The 15,616-nt window shown below is 35.6% G+C and overlaps 1 protein-coding gene across 1 annotated transcript; it reads right to left on the bottom strand.

The window, feature by feature from the left end:
* Positions 1-404: 404 nt before the first annotated feature.
* LOC139040568 (olfactory receptor 4A47-like) lies at positions 405-1,334 on the bottom strand. Its single transcript, XM_070487321.1, has one exon. The coding sequence runs from the start codon at positions 1,332-1,334 to the stop codon at positions 405-407; it is 930 nt and encodes a 309-aa protein (XP_070343422.1).
* Positions 1,335-15,616: the final 14,282 nt, after the last annotated feature.

Below are 15,616 nucleotides of genomic sequence, written 5' to 3'. Positions count from 1 at the left end.
TGAATATCCTAACTAGTACAATGAAAATAATGAAGATAAAAGACAAGAATATGACTAAAAATAGGGCTAAGAATGAAAAATAATGTAATAAAAATATACATAAATTAATTAAAAATTAGTGCAACACTATAAAAATTTCATTGATTAATTCATTACATATTACTTATTGGCTCCCTACTGTCCATGCATTTCACCTTTCTAGGTAAAATAATAAATAAGATATTATAGAACTTACATCCAGTAGAGAAATTGCTATTAATAGCACAAACACAGTTTATCCTTAACTTATAATTATCATAAATCCTTTGAAGAAACAGAAAGTTTGCATCAGATTTATGAAGACTTTTACACTCAAAAGAGATGGGTTTAATGCCAAATTACTTTCTTTATGATGGATGATGAACTTACTTACTAGTTGACATAATTATTTTTTTCCACAGCTTCTTCATAGCATTGGTCATTTCTGAATTTCTCAGAGTGTAGATTAATGGGTTCAGCATGGGGGTTATTACTGTATAAAACACGCTCAATGATTTGTCAAAGGGGAAGGTCTCTGCAGGTCTTGCATACATGAAAATACAGGGAACAAAGAAGAAGACAACCACAGTGATGTGGGAACCACAGGTCTGGAGGGCTTTCCGCCTCCCTTCCTGACTAAGATTCTTTAGAGAGCGCAAGATGACACCATAAGAGAAGAGTAAGAGCAGAAACACAACAGTGCAGATCAGTCCTCCATTGGCCACCACTAAGAGGCCAACGACACGGGTGTCAGTACAGACGAGTTTCAATAAAGGATACATATCACACATAAAGTGATCAATGATGTTGGGGCCACAGAATGGGAGCCCATAAATACTGCTAAGCTGAATTACTGAGTGTAGAAAGCCTCCAACCCAACACACTACCAGCAGCACAATACACACGCACTGCCTCATGATAACCAAATAATGCAAGGGCTTACAGATGGCCACATAGCGGTCATAGGCCATCACCAACAGAAGAAAGATCTCTGATCCACCTAAAAAGTGCTCTGTAAAGAGCTGGGCCATACAAGACTGGAAGGATATGGTATTTTCCCCAAAGAACAAGTCTGAAATCAATCTGGGGGAAATGGAAGAGGAATACAGGACATCGATAAATGAGAGACTTGCAAGGAAAAGGTACATCGGGGAGTCCAGGTTCTTACTGACTGTCACAGTCACAATAATGAGCATGTTGCCCACCATGGTCAAAATGTAAAAGAGTAAAAACAAAACAAAAAGAACTTTCTGCTCGTTTGGATTCTCTGTGAGGCCCAAGAGGATAAAGTAAGTCACATTGTTCCAAGTTTCCATTTAGTCTTTACAGGTGCCGACTTCAGATATTAGAAGCAGTTTACCTATAAAACAAGAGGGAAAACTTTTAAATGCATTATATGTTTAATCTTTTATTTATCCATTCAATTAAAAGAAAGTGTACAGAATATCTATTTGTGTCAGATGTGTCACATTTTGGTTACTAAGTCGAATAAAACATAGTCCCCTACCCTTGGTGATATGATGCATAATGAGAGATCAGTACAATCCAGGTCAATATAATAAGTGCCATTATAACAATATTCACACAATGCTAAGTGTCACAATGCAGGGATATATCAATCAAACTGGAATCAGAAACGGCTTCCGAGAGGAAGCAGTGCTTTAGCTGAGTTTTTTCAGGAAAAGGCAAAGAACAAAAGAAGATGATAAGGGAATCCTATGAAAAGGTGCACCATTTGTAAAGTCAGAAATGCGTAATACCTGACTCTCAAGGTAATTTGCATATTCAAAGTGAGTATAACAAATTGTGAATGGAAACTCATTGACCTGGAGTGTCTCAGACCTCTTGAGACCTCTTTCTTAAGGTCTGTAGATGGATAGATCACTTTTCTGTGACCAATAAATGCAGAAGCACTTCTATTTTGCGTCTCCATTCCTTCTCTCCACTAATTTTCAAACATACATGCTACGTCTCAAATTTTGGACATCTCCAATTGTCTGTCAATTTGGTATTTATAAAGCTAAATTTTTAATTTTCCATGATACATATAGGTGTTCCTCATCTCATTAAATGGTACTACCTTCATGTTATTGTTCAGACAATAAATCTCACAGCATCCTTCACTCTTTTAGTGCTCTCAAATTATTATTCAGACCTTAACAAATCCTGTTGACTCTACTTTCCAGTGTATCACAAATTTGATCATTTCCCAACCCCCATTTCCTCCCTGGCCCACAGCAATAACCTCCTACCAAGACTCTCCAAATTAACTCTGTCCCCAATAATTTATTCTCCTGAAGCAGTTCAAATATTCCCTTTTAAATCTCACTCTGATTATATCACTCCACTGCTCAAAACTCTTGCAGTGGATTCCAATCACATACGCACAATTTAATGAATTCCATTTACTGTTTACAGTAACAAGAACTATAATCCCCATTTCCCAGTTGAAGATATTGAGGCTCAGAACATCTAATTAATTTCCCAAAGGTCACACATTTTTAAGTGATAAAACTAGGCTTGGAATCTGTTTATTTCAAAGTGATTTAATTTCTTACAGAATGAAGAAATTAACACAATTGTGAAACCCAGTTGCCACTATTTACTGTTAGTCTTACCTTATGGAGGCTTGTTCACAGTCTGAAGGAAGACTTTTTAACTCACTCACAGGAACCTGGAATTTTTCATTAATCCCGTATGACAACAGAGGACAAAAAGATGCATTATGACTTGAGGATATATTTGGTTTCATTCAGCTGTCTGTTCAACCATTTCCCATGGAAATTTTTCCTGAGTAACTTCTGTCCTATGAACTTCCAAATAGGAAAACACCATTCAATTGCTTAGCCCTTCTCATTCTATCATTTTGGTCTGGCCAGACTATCTGTCTTGAGATTTTGAGAGACATTCTTGTGCTTTTTTTTATGTCATGCTTTAAATATAACAATGCACCTCCTGAAAAATTTATACAAGTTCTTAAGAGGATATCTTCTGCTTCCCAACAGGGGCAAAGATCATTGGTCATTTTATTCCTTCTAACCACATTTATCATTGAGTCCTGGAATTGGAATATATCCAAGACTAATTCTACCTTAATTAAATTCACTGGGATTTGCCACAACATTTAAAAGTACATCTATATGTAAACATACGACCAGGACAAATCACATAATTAGGATCAGAAAGATGTAACATGGAGAAAAAAAATAGCTTTAGAACAATTATGATACTATTGCCAGTCAAGAATAAATTATCAGCTGAGTCATTTTGCTCCAGTGAAGATTAATTTATCAAGTGTCCCCATTTGTCCTAGCAAGTGTTTCCTTCCTTTTGTTTAATACTCAATTTATTCTGTCTTGAAGCGTGGCTAGAAACATTAAAAATTTTATCACCAATTTAGATAAAATAACTATCCAACTTTTGGTTATTTAAAAAAAATTAGAGCACGTATTTTATATCAGGAACTCTGCTATGAAAGAGGGCACAGCAACTAATAAAACATGGGGAAAAAATCATATAAAAGACCATGCCTGCATCAACCTTATACTCTTATAGAGAGACAGATGATAAATAAGAGGACTTTTTAATAAAATAATTATAATCTTAATCAGTGCTAATGGCAACAAACAAGGTACTGAGACAGAAAAGAAGGAGAATTCTATCACAGATAATGGCATCAGAGAAGGTCTTTCCTAAATGTTATGTTTAAACTGAGACCCAAAGGAGAGGAAGTTGCTTCCATTGGAAGCACTGTTACATGTAGTTTCAGTGTTGAAAAGAGTGTAGCCGGGGCGGCCCAGTGGCGCAGTGGTTAAGTTCGCATGTTCCGCTTCTCCGCAGCCCGGGGTTCGCCAGTTCGGATCGCGGGTGCAGACATGGCACCGCTTTGCAAAAGCCATGATGTGGTAGGCGTCCCACGTATAAAGTAGAGGAAGATGGGCACGGATGTTAGCTCAGGGCCAGTCTTCCTCAGCAAAAGGAGGATTGGCAGTAGTTAGCTCAGCGCTAATCTTCCTCAAAAAAAAAAAAAGGAGCGTAGCAAGTTCAAGACACTGAAAGGTCAGTATACATAGAGGTAATAGGGAAGACAGAGGAGAAAACAAACTGGAATTGAAGACATGAATAACTGGAATTGAAGACATGAATAGGAACCATACTCTTCAGGGCAGTACGGAGCTTAGCAAGGAATCTGGATTTTATTTTTTCAAGTCTTTTAAAGTGGGAGTAAATAACTTAGATATTTTTTTAATTAGGGAAATTTTCCATCTGAAATATTTCAAAATTAAGATCGAAGAGCTATTTTAAAATTGCTACTAAATCACATGCTTTACTATACAGGAAAGGTTAAGAAATATCACTTATTTGTGTTTCTGCTTGAGCACTAAGCACAATGCTTACAGAGTAGGTGTTCAATAAAATTTAAGTGAATATATCAACAGCTCTCTATAGTATCAATAATGTTTCTACTCACTAACTTACTTGTGGTCCTTTATGACTCCCTTATTTCTTATGTGTATTGCAAACAGAAACAGGGACAACTATCTAACAGATAAAATAAAATACTTTACACAAGCCTCCATCAGCAACCGTACTCAAAACCAAAGGTGTGTGGCTGCCCAAAAACTTTGAATGCACCCAGACATTTTGTTAGTGTCCCGGAGGATGTAGTGTCCACACTCCCAACATAAAATCCAAAGGACTACATTTTCCAGATCTCCTTGACAATTGAGTGCAGACATGTGACTTTAGTTCTGCCAACCAGGATCATCTGTGCAAGTCTTTAAAGTAGAAATTAGTTATCTGAGGCTGGCTTCTGGTATGAAGTCAACAGAGTCAGAGTGGTTCTAGGTCAGAGCAGTGATGGCACCTTTGCAGTTAGCCAGTGCCAGCATGGTTATGGTGTCAGCAGACACAGCATGTCCTTTAGCTTGACAGTCCTGTCAGGGGTGCTTATGCAAATTGTTTCTTGTCACTCAGACTAGAATCTGTGACTCTAGCTCTTCCAAAAGTTCTTTATGCTATAATTTCATGTAGTAAGTGCCTTCTAATTAATCTCTCTAGATATGATTCTATCTCTTCAAGGGAGAACTCTGACATACACCAGACTAATCTGAAATTCTCCATTTCAATTTACCAGCAAGGTAGAAGATCATCAACTTCAGAAGCATTGCAGTTAAGAAGGTTTCTTTTTACAAATGCATTTATTCTCAAGAGTATTACATGGATATGATGGTAATTTATTGAGTAAATATTTATTAAGCATTTATTCTGTGTCAATCTCTGTTCTAGATACTTAGATATGTAGTAGTGAACAAAACAAATAATGCTTCTATTTTTATGGAGTTTATATATTAGTTGGAAGAGAGGAACAAAAAACAGATGAATCAGATTGTGAAAAATGCTGAGAAGAAAATTAACAGGGTTGTTTGATAGACAGTAACTGAAGGAGAAAGAGGATGGCTTTACATGGATGATTAAGAAAGACCTCTCTTAGAAGGTGGCAGTTGGAGTGAAAACTGAGTAATAACAAAGAGCCACTTGTGCAGACCTCTGAAAGGCAAGCATTTTAGGGATAAAGAACTAGTGCTGAGACCTTAGGGCAAAAATGAAGCCATTGGGACTGAAACATAGGCAACATGGTAAACTGTAGTACTGGATAAATCTACAGAGATTTGTATTTGAGTGGTGAGCAACCGTGCCTAGCCCTGGATGCTATGAAAAGCCTATTATATTTTAGTGTAAATTTGGCCAGGTAATTTTCATTCTACCAATCAGCATAGTTCAGCATCTTAAGGTAATATTTGCTTGAATATGTATGATATAGATAGATGAGATAGGTAGATAGATAGAGAGATAGATGCAGATAGATGATAGATAGATAAATATAAGTATATAAGGTTTCATTTAGCTTCATCCTGACTTTAATTAGAGCTGAATTAATTATAGGTTAGGGTTGTTTGGTGATCTCAGAAAAGAGTAATTAATCATACTCATCAAGGTCATATCTTTGCTTTTAAAAACACTTTTATAATGTTTTCTATGTGTCAGGCACTGTTATAAGCACTTAACAAATATTAACTCATCTATCTGGCCCAATGGCTCTATGAGATAATCACTATCATTACTGTTTTTACAGATGTAGAATATGTGGCGTAGAATTTTAAAACTTTTCCCAGGTTGCATTGAAACCCAGGAAATCTGACTGTAGTGCCTTCTCTTAACCTCTATCACATACTATCTTCTCTAGACAAGTATCTCCCTTTATTTTCTCAGTTCATATTCTGGTTGCCTGCTCTGTTGGCCTCAGATTCATAACAAAATAATACCTTGACTCCTCAAAAAGGACTTGTCAGGAGAAAATTAGACGCACAAATGACTCAGCCCCAAGAAAGTGGAGGCAATGTAGATTAGAAATGTAGATTAGAAAACCAGGAGACAGAGGTTCAGTAATGGCCGAGGAGGTTGGAAACCATTCCAGTACCCAAGAGCTTCTAAAATGGCAGTCAGCTTTCAGAATATTCTTCACAACAGGAAAAAATGCAGAGTATCATTTCTTCTAAAGCTCACAGAAAGCTTAGATTAATGAATATTTCTATTATACTCTCAGACTCCAGTAATAAAGAATGTTCATAATAACTAACATCTATTAAGTATTCAGTGGTACTAAGAGCTTTCCAAGAATTCTTTATTTGATCCTGATAATGTCTCTATCAGTATTCTTTAATTGAATCCTCAAGATGTTGTGTTTTGCAGAAATTCAAACTCTAAGTGGAAAAATTAAGTTTTATCTTAGGACTGTCTAATTCAAACAATATGCTCTAATATTTCTAATCATATCATATCATGATTAGAACAGTCATAGTCATATATCATTCTAATATACTAAATCTTATCACCCATGTCTCCAAAATTTGCTTACAAAAATAATACAGAAAATCTCTTTCACACAGTAGAATCGTGAAGAAAAAAAGGCTCTCACTCTGAATAAGCAGCTAAGATAACAATAACAATGACTTTTAGTCCAAATAATGTAGAGTAAATGTTAGACCTTCCATTTGGGGGCAGAAAGAGAAAGAATGAATCAGCCCAGATATGGCAGAAGTAGAAATTACAAAAAAAGAATATGGAGAGGGGCCAGTCCCATGGCTGAGTGGTTAAAGTTCCATGCACTCTGCTTCAGCCACTCGGGTTCACAGCTTTGGATCCCAGGTGAAGACCTACTCCACTCATCAGCCATGCTGTGGAGGCATGCCACATACTAAGTAGAGGAAGATCGACACTGATGTTAACTCAAGGCTAATCTTCCTCAAGGAAAGAAAAGAGGAGGATTGGCAACAGACAGTATCTCAGGGCAAATCTTCCTCACAAAAAAAAAGAATAAGGAGAATAGAGACCTAAAACATTCCTATATATTCAGATTTTCTTTTTTAAAGATTGGCACCTGAGCTAACATCTGTGGCCAATCTTTTTCTTTTCCTCTTATTTTCTTTCTACCCAATGCCGCCCAATACATAGTTGTATATTCTAGTTGTAGGTCCTTCTAGTAGAAGCAGCTCAAGTGTCCACTGACAGATAAATGTATAGGCAAAATGAGGTATATGCATACAATGGAATGCTATTTAGCTTAGAAAAGGAAGGAAATTTTGACATATGCTAAAAAATAGATTAATATACAGTATATCATCCTAAGTGAAATAAGACAGTCACAAAAGGGCAAAGATTATATAATTTCATTTACATGAGGTACTAACGTTGTTAAATTCATTAACAGGAAGTAGAATGTTGGTTGCCTGGGGCTCAGAGACGGGGAATTATTGTTTAATGGGTGTGGTTTCAGTTTTAGGAAGATGAAAAAGTTTTGGAAATATATGGTGGGGATGTTTGCATAACAATGTGAATTAACTCAAGGCCAGTGAACTGAACACTTAAAAATGGTTAAAATTGGGAGGGCTGGCCTCATGGCACAGCAATTAAGTTTGCACATTCTGCTTCGGTGGCCCAGGGTTCGCCAGTTCAGATCCTGGGTGTAGACATGCAACACTTGGCAAGCCATGCTGTGGTAAGTGTCCCACATATAAAGTAGAGGAAGATGGGCACAGATGTCAGCTCTGGGCTAATCTTCCTCAGCAAAATAAGAGGATTGGCAGCAGATGTTAGCTCAGGGCTAATCTTCCTCAAAAAAAAAACACATTTATTTAAAAAATGGTTAAAATTGCAAATTTTGTTATATATACTGGAACATAATTTAAAAAATAAATTTAAGAACTAAGGTGACTGCATTAATAGGCTCATTATGTGAACATAAACTACAGCAAAATAGCTCAAAGTGTATGCAAAGATCATTGACTTCAGACGCACCTGAGTAATTTATTTAAAAGGTAGGTATGTCAATCCAACAACAAATTTACTAAATTTAACACTGTCATGATAATCTGAATTTTATAGAAACTCTAATTTTGATGCTACCTTAAAATTTTACAACCATTGGGAAATACATAAATCTAAATAGAATATTTTTATAATGATATATAATTTTACTCTTGGACTTTTCCTTGATGTGCTTATAGGATGACATCAACATACTTTTAACTAATAGTGTTCATTTGGCTCTGAACCATAGAAATTATCTTCTTTTCTCTTCTCCATTTAAAGGATAAGTTCATTTTATATTGTTATGATTATTTCTCAAAGTCACTTTTTCACTCCAGAACTTTCTCATAGCATTTTTCACCTCTAAATTTCTGAGTGTGTAGGTTTAAGAAGTTTAACAAGGGAGTTGTCATAGTATAAAACACAGCCACCGCTTTATCAATGGAGAAGGTGGCGATTGGGTGCAAACATATAAATATGCAGGGCACAAAGACTAAGATGACAACAGTCATGTGATAGACAGGTGGAGAGAGCATTGCATCTCCCCTGCATGTTATACATCCTTAGAAAGTACAAGATGACCACATAGAAGACCATCAAGAGGAAAAATTTAACCGAGAGATGAACTCACTCTTGACAGCAACAAAGACATGAAGGGTATGAGTGCCCATGAAGACGAATTTCAACAGAAGGTTCAAGTTACACATGAAAGGTCCATGACATTGGAGCCAGAGACAGGCAGCCAGACTGTGAGGAGGATCTGAATGGTTGCAAGGACAAAGCCTCTGGCTCAAACCACTTGAAAGAGGAAGCCACATCCTTGTCACTCTTGGTGATTTCATTGTACAGGGGTTTACAGATGGCCACATAGTGGTCACTGGCATCCATCATGGGCAGAACAATCTCAGCAGCACCAAAAGATGCTCAGCAAAGACTTGAGTCATGCACTTCCTGGAAGAGATGATTTTCTTTACAGCCTAAGTGTCAGCTGACATTTTAGGGTCATGAGTGAAGAAGAGCAGCTATCTCTAAGGGAAAAGTAACACAGGCAGGAAATGGAAGCACTACCCAAGGGTATAGAAGATGACCTGATGAATGAAAAGATATATTCTCTTCAATATTCTAAAGATATAAACTTTTCCTAAATTAATCTTCTTAAATTGAATCTTCTTGAAAATAATAACTGAACTTTTTCTAACTAAACTATTTTAAACATTTCAATTTAATTGTAAACTTACTTTAATTTTCAACTTATATTATTTTCTTATTTAAATTTATTATTTTATTTTAAACTTAATTTTGCAACATACACATGCAAGACTAGACAAGCTTCTGAAAAAAAAATAGTAATGAGGGACTGCTAGTCATCTCATATACCAAAATGCATTATATATCAAAGCAACTACATTGTGTGTCAATTGGTACCTGAACAAAGAGATCAACAAAATAGAATAGAGTCCTCAGTTGGATCCAAATATATATAGGAGTTTAGAAAACAGTAGTCAGGACTTCAAATCAATGACAAAGAGATAATTATGCAACTATGAAAAACAACTAAAATTTAGAAAAACAACTAAAGTGCAATCCCTATTTAACTCCTATATCAAATAAACTTCAGATGGATTAGAAGTTTTAAAATAAGATAAGGACCACAAAAATGCTTAAAAATTAAATGCCAAATATAGCTGAAGAATATTTTGGTAAGAGTAAAGTGGAGAAAGTCTTTCAGCAAGAAACAAAAAACTAAAAGTAAATAAATATCACATGTAAAGAAAAATAATTTGCATGCCAAAAGCATTCTACATAGTATAATAAAGTCAAAACCATAACAGAAGCCAGAAAAATAATAACTGCATGAACAATAGTAAAAGGTGTCATTTCCCGTACACAATTAACTCACAGAAATCAGTATGCAAAACATCTATTGAATAAAATACATATAAGATATTAATAGACAACTCACAGGAAAAGAAATACAAATCACAGTAAATGCAAAAAGATGCTCAAATTCAATTATATCAAAAGGATTTTAAATAAAGTATAAAAAATGAAATAAAATAACTTCAAGATGTATGCATAAATATTTATCAGGTGCTGTTGGTTGAGATTGTAGACAAAAGTATCCTCATAGATGGTGGGCAGGAGTGTGGCAGTTTGTATGTCCTCAAGGATGCTAGTTTGGCAGTAACTATGAATACCAACATTTCATATACATACAGTATCTGACCACTGATTCAAATATGTACGACAGTTTCACTTCTAGGAACTCATACTTGCACATATTCAAAAGCATATTTATTGTAAAATTATTTGTCATAGAAAAAGAGGAATAGCATGAAGAGGTATGCATATATGAATTTTAATATATGTTTATAAGGCAGTATAATACAGTTTGAGAAAAACTGTTAGAACTATATGGACTGGTATGGAAATCTTTTCAAGATGTTGCATAGCAAATGCAAGTATTAACATACACAGAAAAAACACAAATATATTTGAATGCATTTGCATTTGGAAAGATTATTACCTGAAGAATATTAAGAAAAAGATAAGTGACTGCCTCTGGGGAAGAGGACTGGAGACTAAACAGAGATAAATAAGAAATTTATCTTCACTTTATCCCGTTTTGTACAGTTTGCATTTTTACTACTTATTATATATTACACTTCAATTTTTCTTTAAAATCTAGACGTATTACATTAAAAATTTCATATATAACGCAACTAAAATTTCACAAAGAAGACAGAGTATATAGCATTAAGTATTTTAAATACTGTAATTATAAGAATGAACTTAAATGACGAGAATCTGAATAGAAATAATAGTCTCGGAAAAAAGCAAAAAAGAGAAATGTATAAATTGATTAAAAATTAAGGTAACTAAATAAAAATTTCCTCACTAATTCATTATATATTATTGACTCGTTGCTTTATAGGCATTACTGCTCTAGGTGAAGTGATAAACAGGACATTATAAGACCCTACATTCTAGCAGGGTGTAGGGGAAGAAGACAAATCCTCTATCCTCTGGGTCCTTCTGCCTGGGCTATAAATTAAATTGACATGACACAGAATAACAGGAGAAAATCAGGGTGGCCCAGCAGCGCAGCAGTTAAGTTCACACGTTCCGCTTCTTGGTGGCCCGGGGTTCACTGGTTTGGATCCGGGTGTGGACATGGCATCGCTTGGCAAAAGCCATGCTGTGGTAGGCATCCCACGTATAAAGTAGAGCAAGATGAGCATCGATGTTAGCTCAGGGCCAGTCTTCCTCAGCAAAAAAAGGATTGGCAGTAGTTAGCTCAGGGCTAATCTTCCTCCAAAAAAAAAAAAAATAGGAGAAAATCAAACAAAGCTTTGTAATGTGTGTAGTTGGGAGACACTCAGGAAAACTGAGTATCTCCCTAGAATGACCAAAGTTGTCACCTTAAATAGCATCTTTAGATAAGGACAAAAGAGAATGTTGGTGGTAGTGGTTTGGGACTTCAAAGGGGAGGAAGGCAATTCACATGGAAATGGAAAAGCAAATATTTGGTAAACAGAACTTTGATAAGAATGTGTTTAGCAAGGACTCTTTCAGTCTATCAATACCCAGAGTTATCTATGGTGATGGCCTATCCTGGGGACAGGCCTTTTATCTTAAATTCTTTTAGGCAGGTAGGGGAGGGCAAACTTTCTTTCAGAGTCTTTTGTTCTTAAAAATAATCCAGCCAAACAGACATATTTTGAGGTGACCAGTTCTGATCCCCAACAAGGGAGAGAAGCAGTAATTAATAGCACAATCACATAGTTCTTTGCTTAATTATAATTATCATAAATTCTTTGAAGAAAGTCAGTATCAGATTTAAGAAGACTTCTGCATTGCAAGGAAATGGACCCTAATGTGAAATGACTCTCTTCATGGTAGGTAATAAACTTGTTTACTACAAGATATGAAATTTCTTCTCCAGAGTTTCTTCACAGCATTCGTCATCTCCGAATTTCTCAGAGTGTAGATTAATGGGTTCAGCATGGGAGTTATGACTGTATAAAACAAGCTCAATGATTTGTCAATGGGGAAAGTCTGTGCAGGTCTTGCATTTATGAAAATACAAGGAACAAAGAAGAAAACAACCACAGTGATGTGGGAACCACAGGTCTAGAGAGCTTTCAGCCTCCCTTCCTGACTAAGGTTTTTTAGAGAGTGCAAGATGACACCATAAGAGAGGAGTAAGAGCAAAAGTGCAGATCAGTCCTCCATTGGCCACCACTAAAAGGCCAATGACATAGGTGTCCGTACAGATGAGCTTCAATAAGGGGTACATGTCACAGAAAAAATGATCAATGATGTTCGGTCCACAGAATGGGAGCCCATAAATAGTGTAAAGCTGAATTACTAGTGCAGAAAACCTCCAACCCAACACACTACTAGCAGCCAAATACACACCCACCTCCTCATGATGACCAAATAATGCAAGGGCTTACAGATGGCCACATCTGGTCATAGGCCATCACCAACAGAAGAAACACCCCTGATCCAGCAGAAAAATGCTCTGTAAAGAGCTGCATCATACAATATTGGAAGGACATGGTGTTTGTCCCAAAGAACAAGTCTGAAATCAACCAGGGGGTAATGGAAGAGGAATAAATGACATCCAAAATTGACAGGTTACCAAGAAAAAAGTACATTGGGGTGTCCAGCCTCTTACTGAAAGTTACAGTCTCAAGAATGAGCATGTTGCCCACCATGGTCAAAATATAGAAGAACAAGAAAATAATGGAAAGGACTTTCTGTTCCTTTGGATTCTGCGTGAGGCCCAAGAGGACAAAGTAAGTCACATTGTTGCTTGGTTCCATCTAATCTCTATTAGATGCTGACTTCAGATATTAGAAGCACTTTACCTACAAAGCAAGTGGGAAACCTTTTAAATGTACTATAAATTTAATATTTTATTTATTCATTCAATTAACAGTATCTATTTGTGGCAAATGAGTCATGGACACAGTGATTACCAAATTGAATAAGACATTGTTGCCTGTCCTCAATGATTTGATATGTATTGAATGACAAGTCAATTCTAGGCTACTGTCATAAGAACCATTATAAGAATATTCACACAATGCTAAGGGACACAGTGTAGGAATGTATCAACCAAATTGGAATAAGAGATGGCTTCGCAAAGGAAGCAATGTTCTAGCTGGGTTTTAAATGAAAAGTGAAAGAACAAGAGAAGATGGAAATGGAATTCCATGAAAGGTGCACCGTTCATAAAGTCAAAAAAGTGTAATACTTGAGACCCATTTAGGGTAATTTACATAGTCAAAGTGAGTAGATCAAATATGAATGGAAGGTCACTGTGCTAGGTTGTCTCTTGTCTCATTGAAACCATTTTTTTAGGGTCTTTAGATGAATATTTCAGTTTTCTGTGACCAGTAAACCCTGAGGCACTTCAGTTTTGTGTCTCCAGCAGCTATCTCTCCATTAATTTTCAAATGTGTGTATACAAAATCTCCACTGCTAGACGTCACTAATTGGATGTCAGTCTAGTATTTATAAAACTAAATTTTTAATTTTCTACAATAAGCATACATGTTCCTTATCTCATTAAATGGTATCACTTTCCATGCAATTTTTCAGACAATTAATGTGACAGTGTCCTTCACTCCCTTATTGCTTCCGTTTTACTTGTTGATACATTTAACAAGTTCTATTGACTCTACTTTCTAATATATCACAAATTTGATCATTTCCCAACCCCCATTTTCTTCCTGGCCCACTGCAATAACCTCCTGCACAGTATCTCCATTTTCATTCTGTCCTCCAACAGTTTCTTCTCCAGAAGCAGCTCAAATGATCCTTTTAAAATCTTATTGTGATTATATCAACTAATGCTCAAAACTCTTACAAGGGGTTCTAATCACACACTCACAATTTAATATATCATACTTAATACTTACTGTAACAAGAATTGTAATCCCCATTTCATAGCTGAAAAAATTGAGGTACAGAACATGTAATTAATTTTCCCAAGATCACACATTTCTAAGTAATAAAACTAGAATTGAACTTTAAGTTTGATTTATTTCAAAGTGATTTAATTTCTTACATAATGAAGAAAGTCACACAATTGTGAAGCCTGGTTCCCACTGTTTACTGTTAGTCTTACCTTATGATGGCTTGTTGACAATCTGAAGGAAGACTTTTTAACTTATTCATAGGGACCTGGAATTCTTCTTTCATCCACTATGACAAGAGAGGACAAAAAGCTGCATTATGACTTGAGGATAGATTTTGTTTCATTCGACTGTCTGTCTATTTTCTCCACTGAGTCGTCTGATTATACAGAAGATTATTTTCATTTGCACTGTAGATTATTTGATAGGATTTGTATGATGCACACAGATAAACAAAATTTTATCACGTTAGGATAATTTAATCAAAAGATAAGCAAATCCTAATTTTACATAAGAACAGCTACTAGCCATTTCCCAGGGAAAGTTTCCTGGGGTAACTTCTTTCCTACTAACTTCAAAATAGAAAAACACCATTCAATTGTTTAGTGCTTCTCATTCTATTGTGTTGGTACAGCCAGACCATTTGACTTGAGTTTTTAGAGATATTCTTGTGATTTTTTTATGACATACTTTAAGCCTAACAAAGGAACACCTGAAAAGTTCAGAGCAGTTCTGAAGAGGGTAGCATCTTCTTCTCAACTGGGGCAAAGATCATTGGACACTTTACCCTTTCTGATCACATTTATCATTGAGTCCTGGAATTGGCATATATCCAAGACTAATGCTTGCTTAATTAAATTCACTGGGATTTGCCATAAAATTTAAAAGAACATTTAGGTGTAAATATATACTAGCACAAATCACATAATTAGTGTCAGAAAGATGTAACATAGAGAAACCAAAAAGCTTCAGAACCATGATAAGACTATTGCAAGTCAAGAATAAAATATCAAGCCAGTCATTTTGTTCCAGTGAAGATTAATTTATCAAGTATTTCCTCTCTTGTCATAGCAAATTTCTCTTTCCTTTTATTTAATAGTCAATTTATTCTGTCTTGAAGTGTGATAACATATGTTAAAAAATGTCACCAATTTAGGTGTAATAACTAATTATTTATCCAATTATGGATTACTTTTAAAAATTAAGGCCACCTATTTTATTCCAGTGTCAACTTAAAAAGCAAATTCACCTGTGACAAATAGAAATGGCAAGCAAGAGGGTATATCAGAGTATATGAG

Source organism: Equus asinus, chromosome 17 (assembly GCF_041296235.1).
Source record: "Equus asinus isolate D_3611 breed Donkey chromosome 17, EquAss-T2T_v2, whole genome shotgun sequence".
NCBI classification, from domain to species: domain Eukaryota; kingdom Metazoa; phylum Chordata; class Mammalia; order Perissodactyla; family Equidae; genus Equus; species Equus asinus.
The sequence above is the reverse complement of the archived record's forward strand: the minus strand, read 5'-3'. Positions and strand labels throughout refer to the sequence as shown.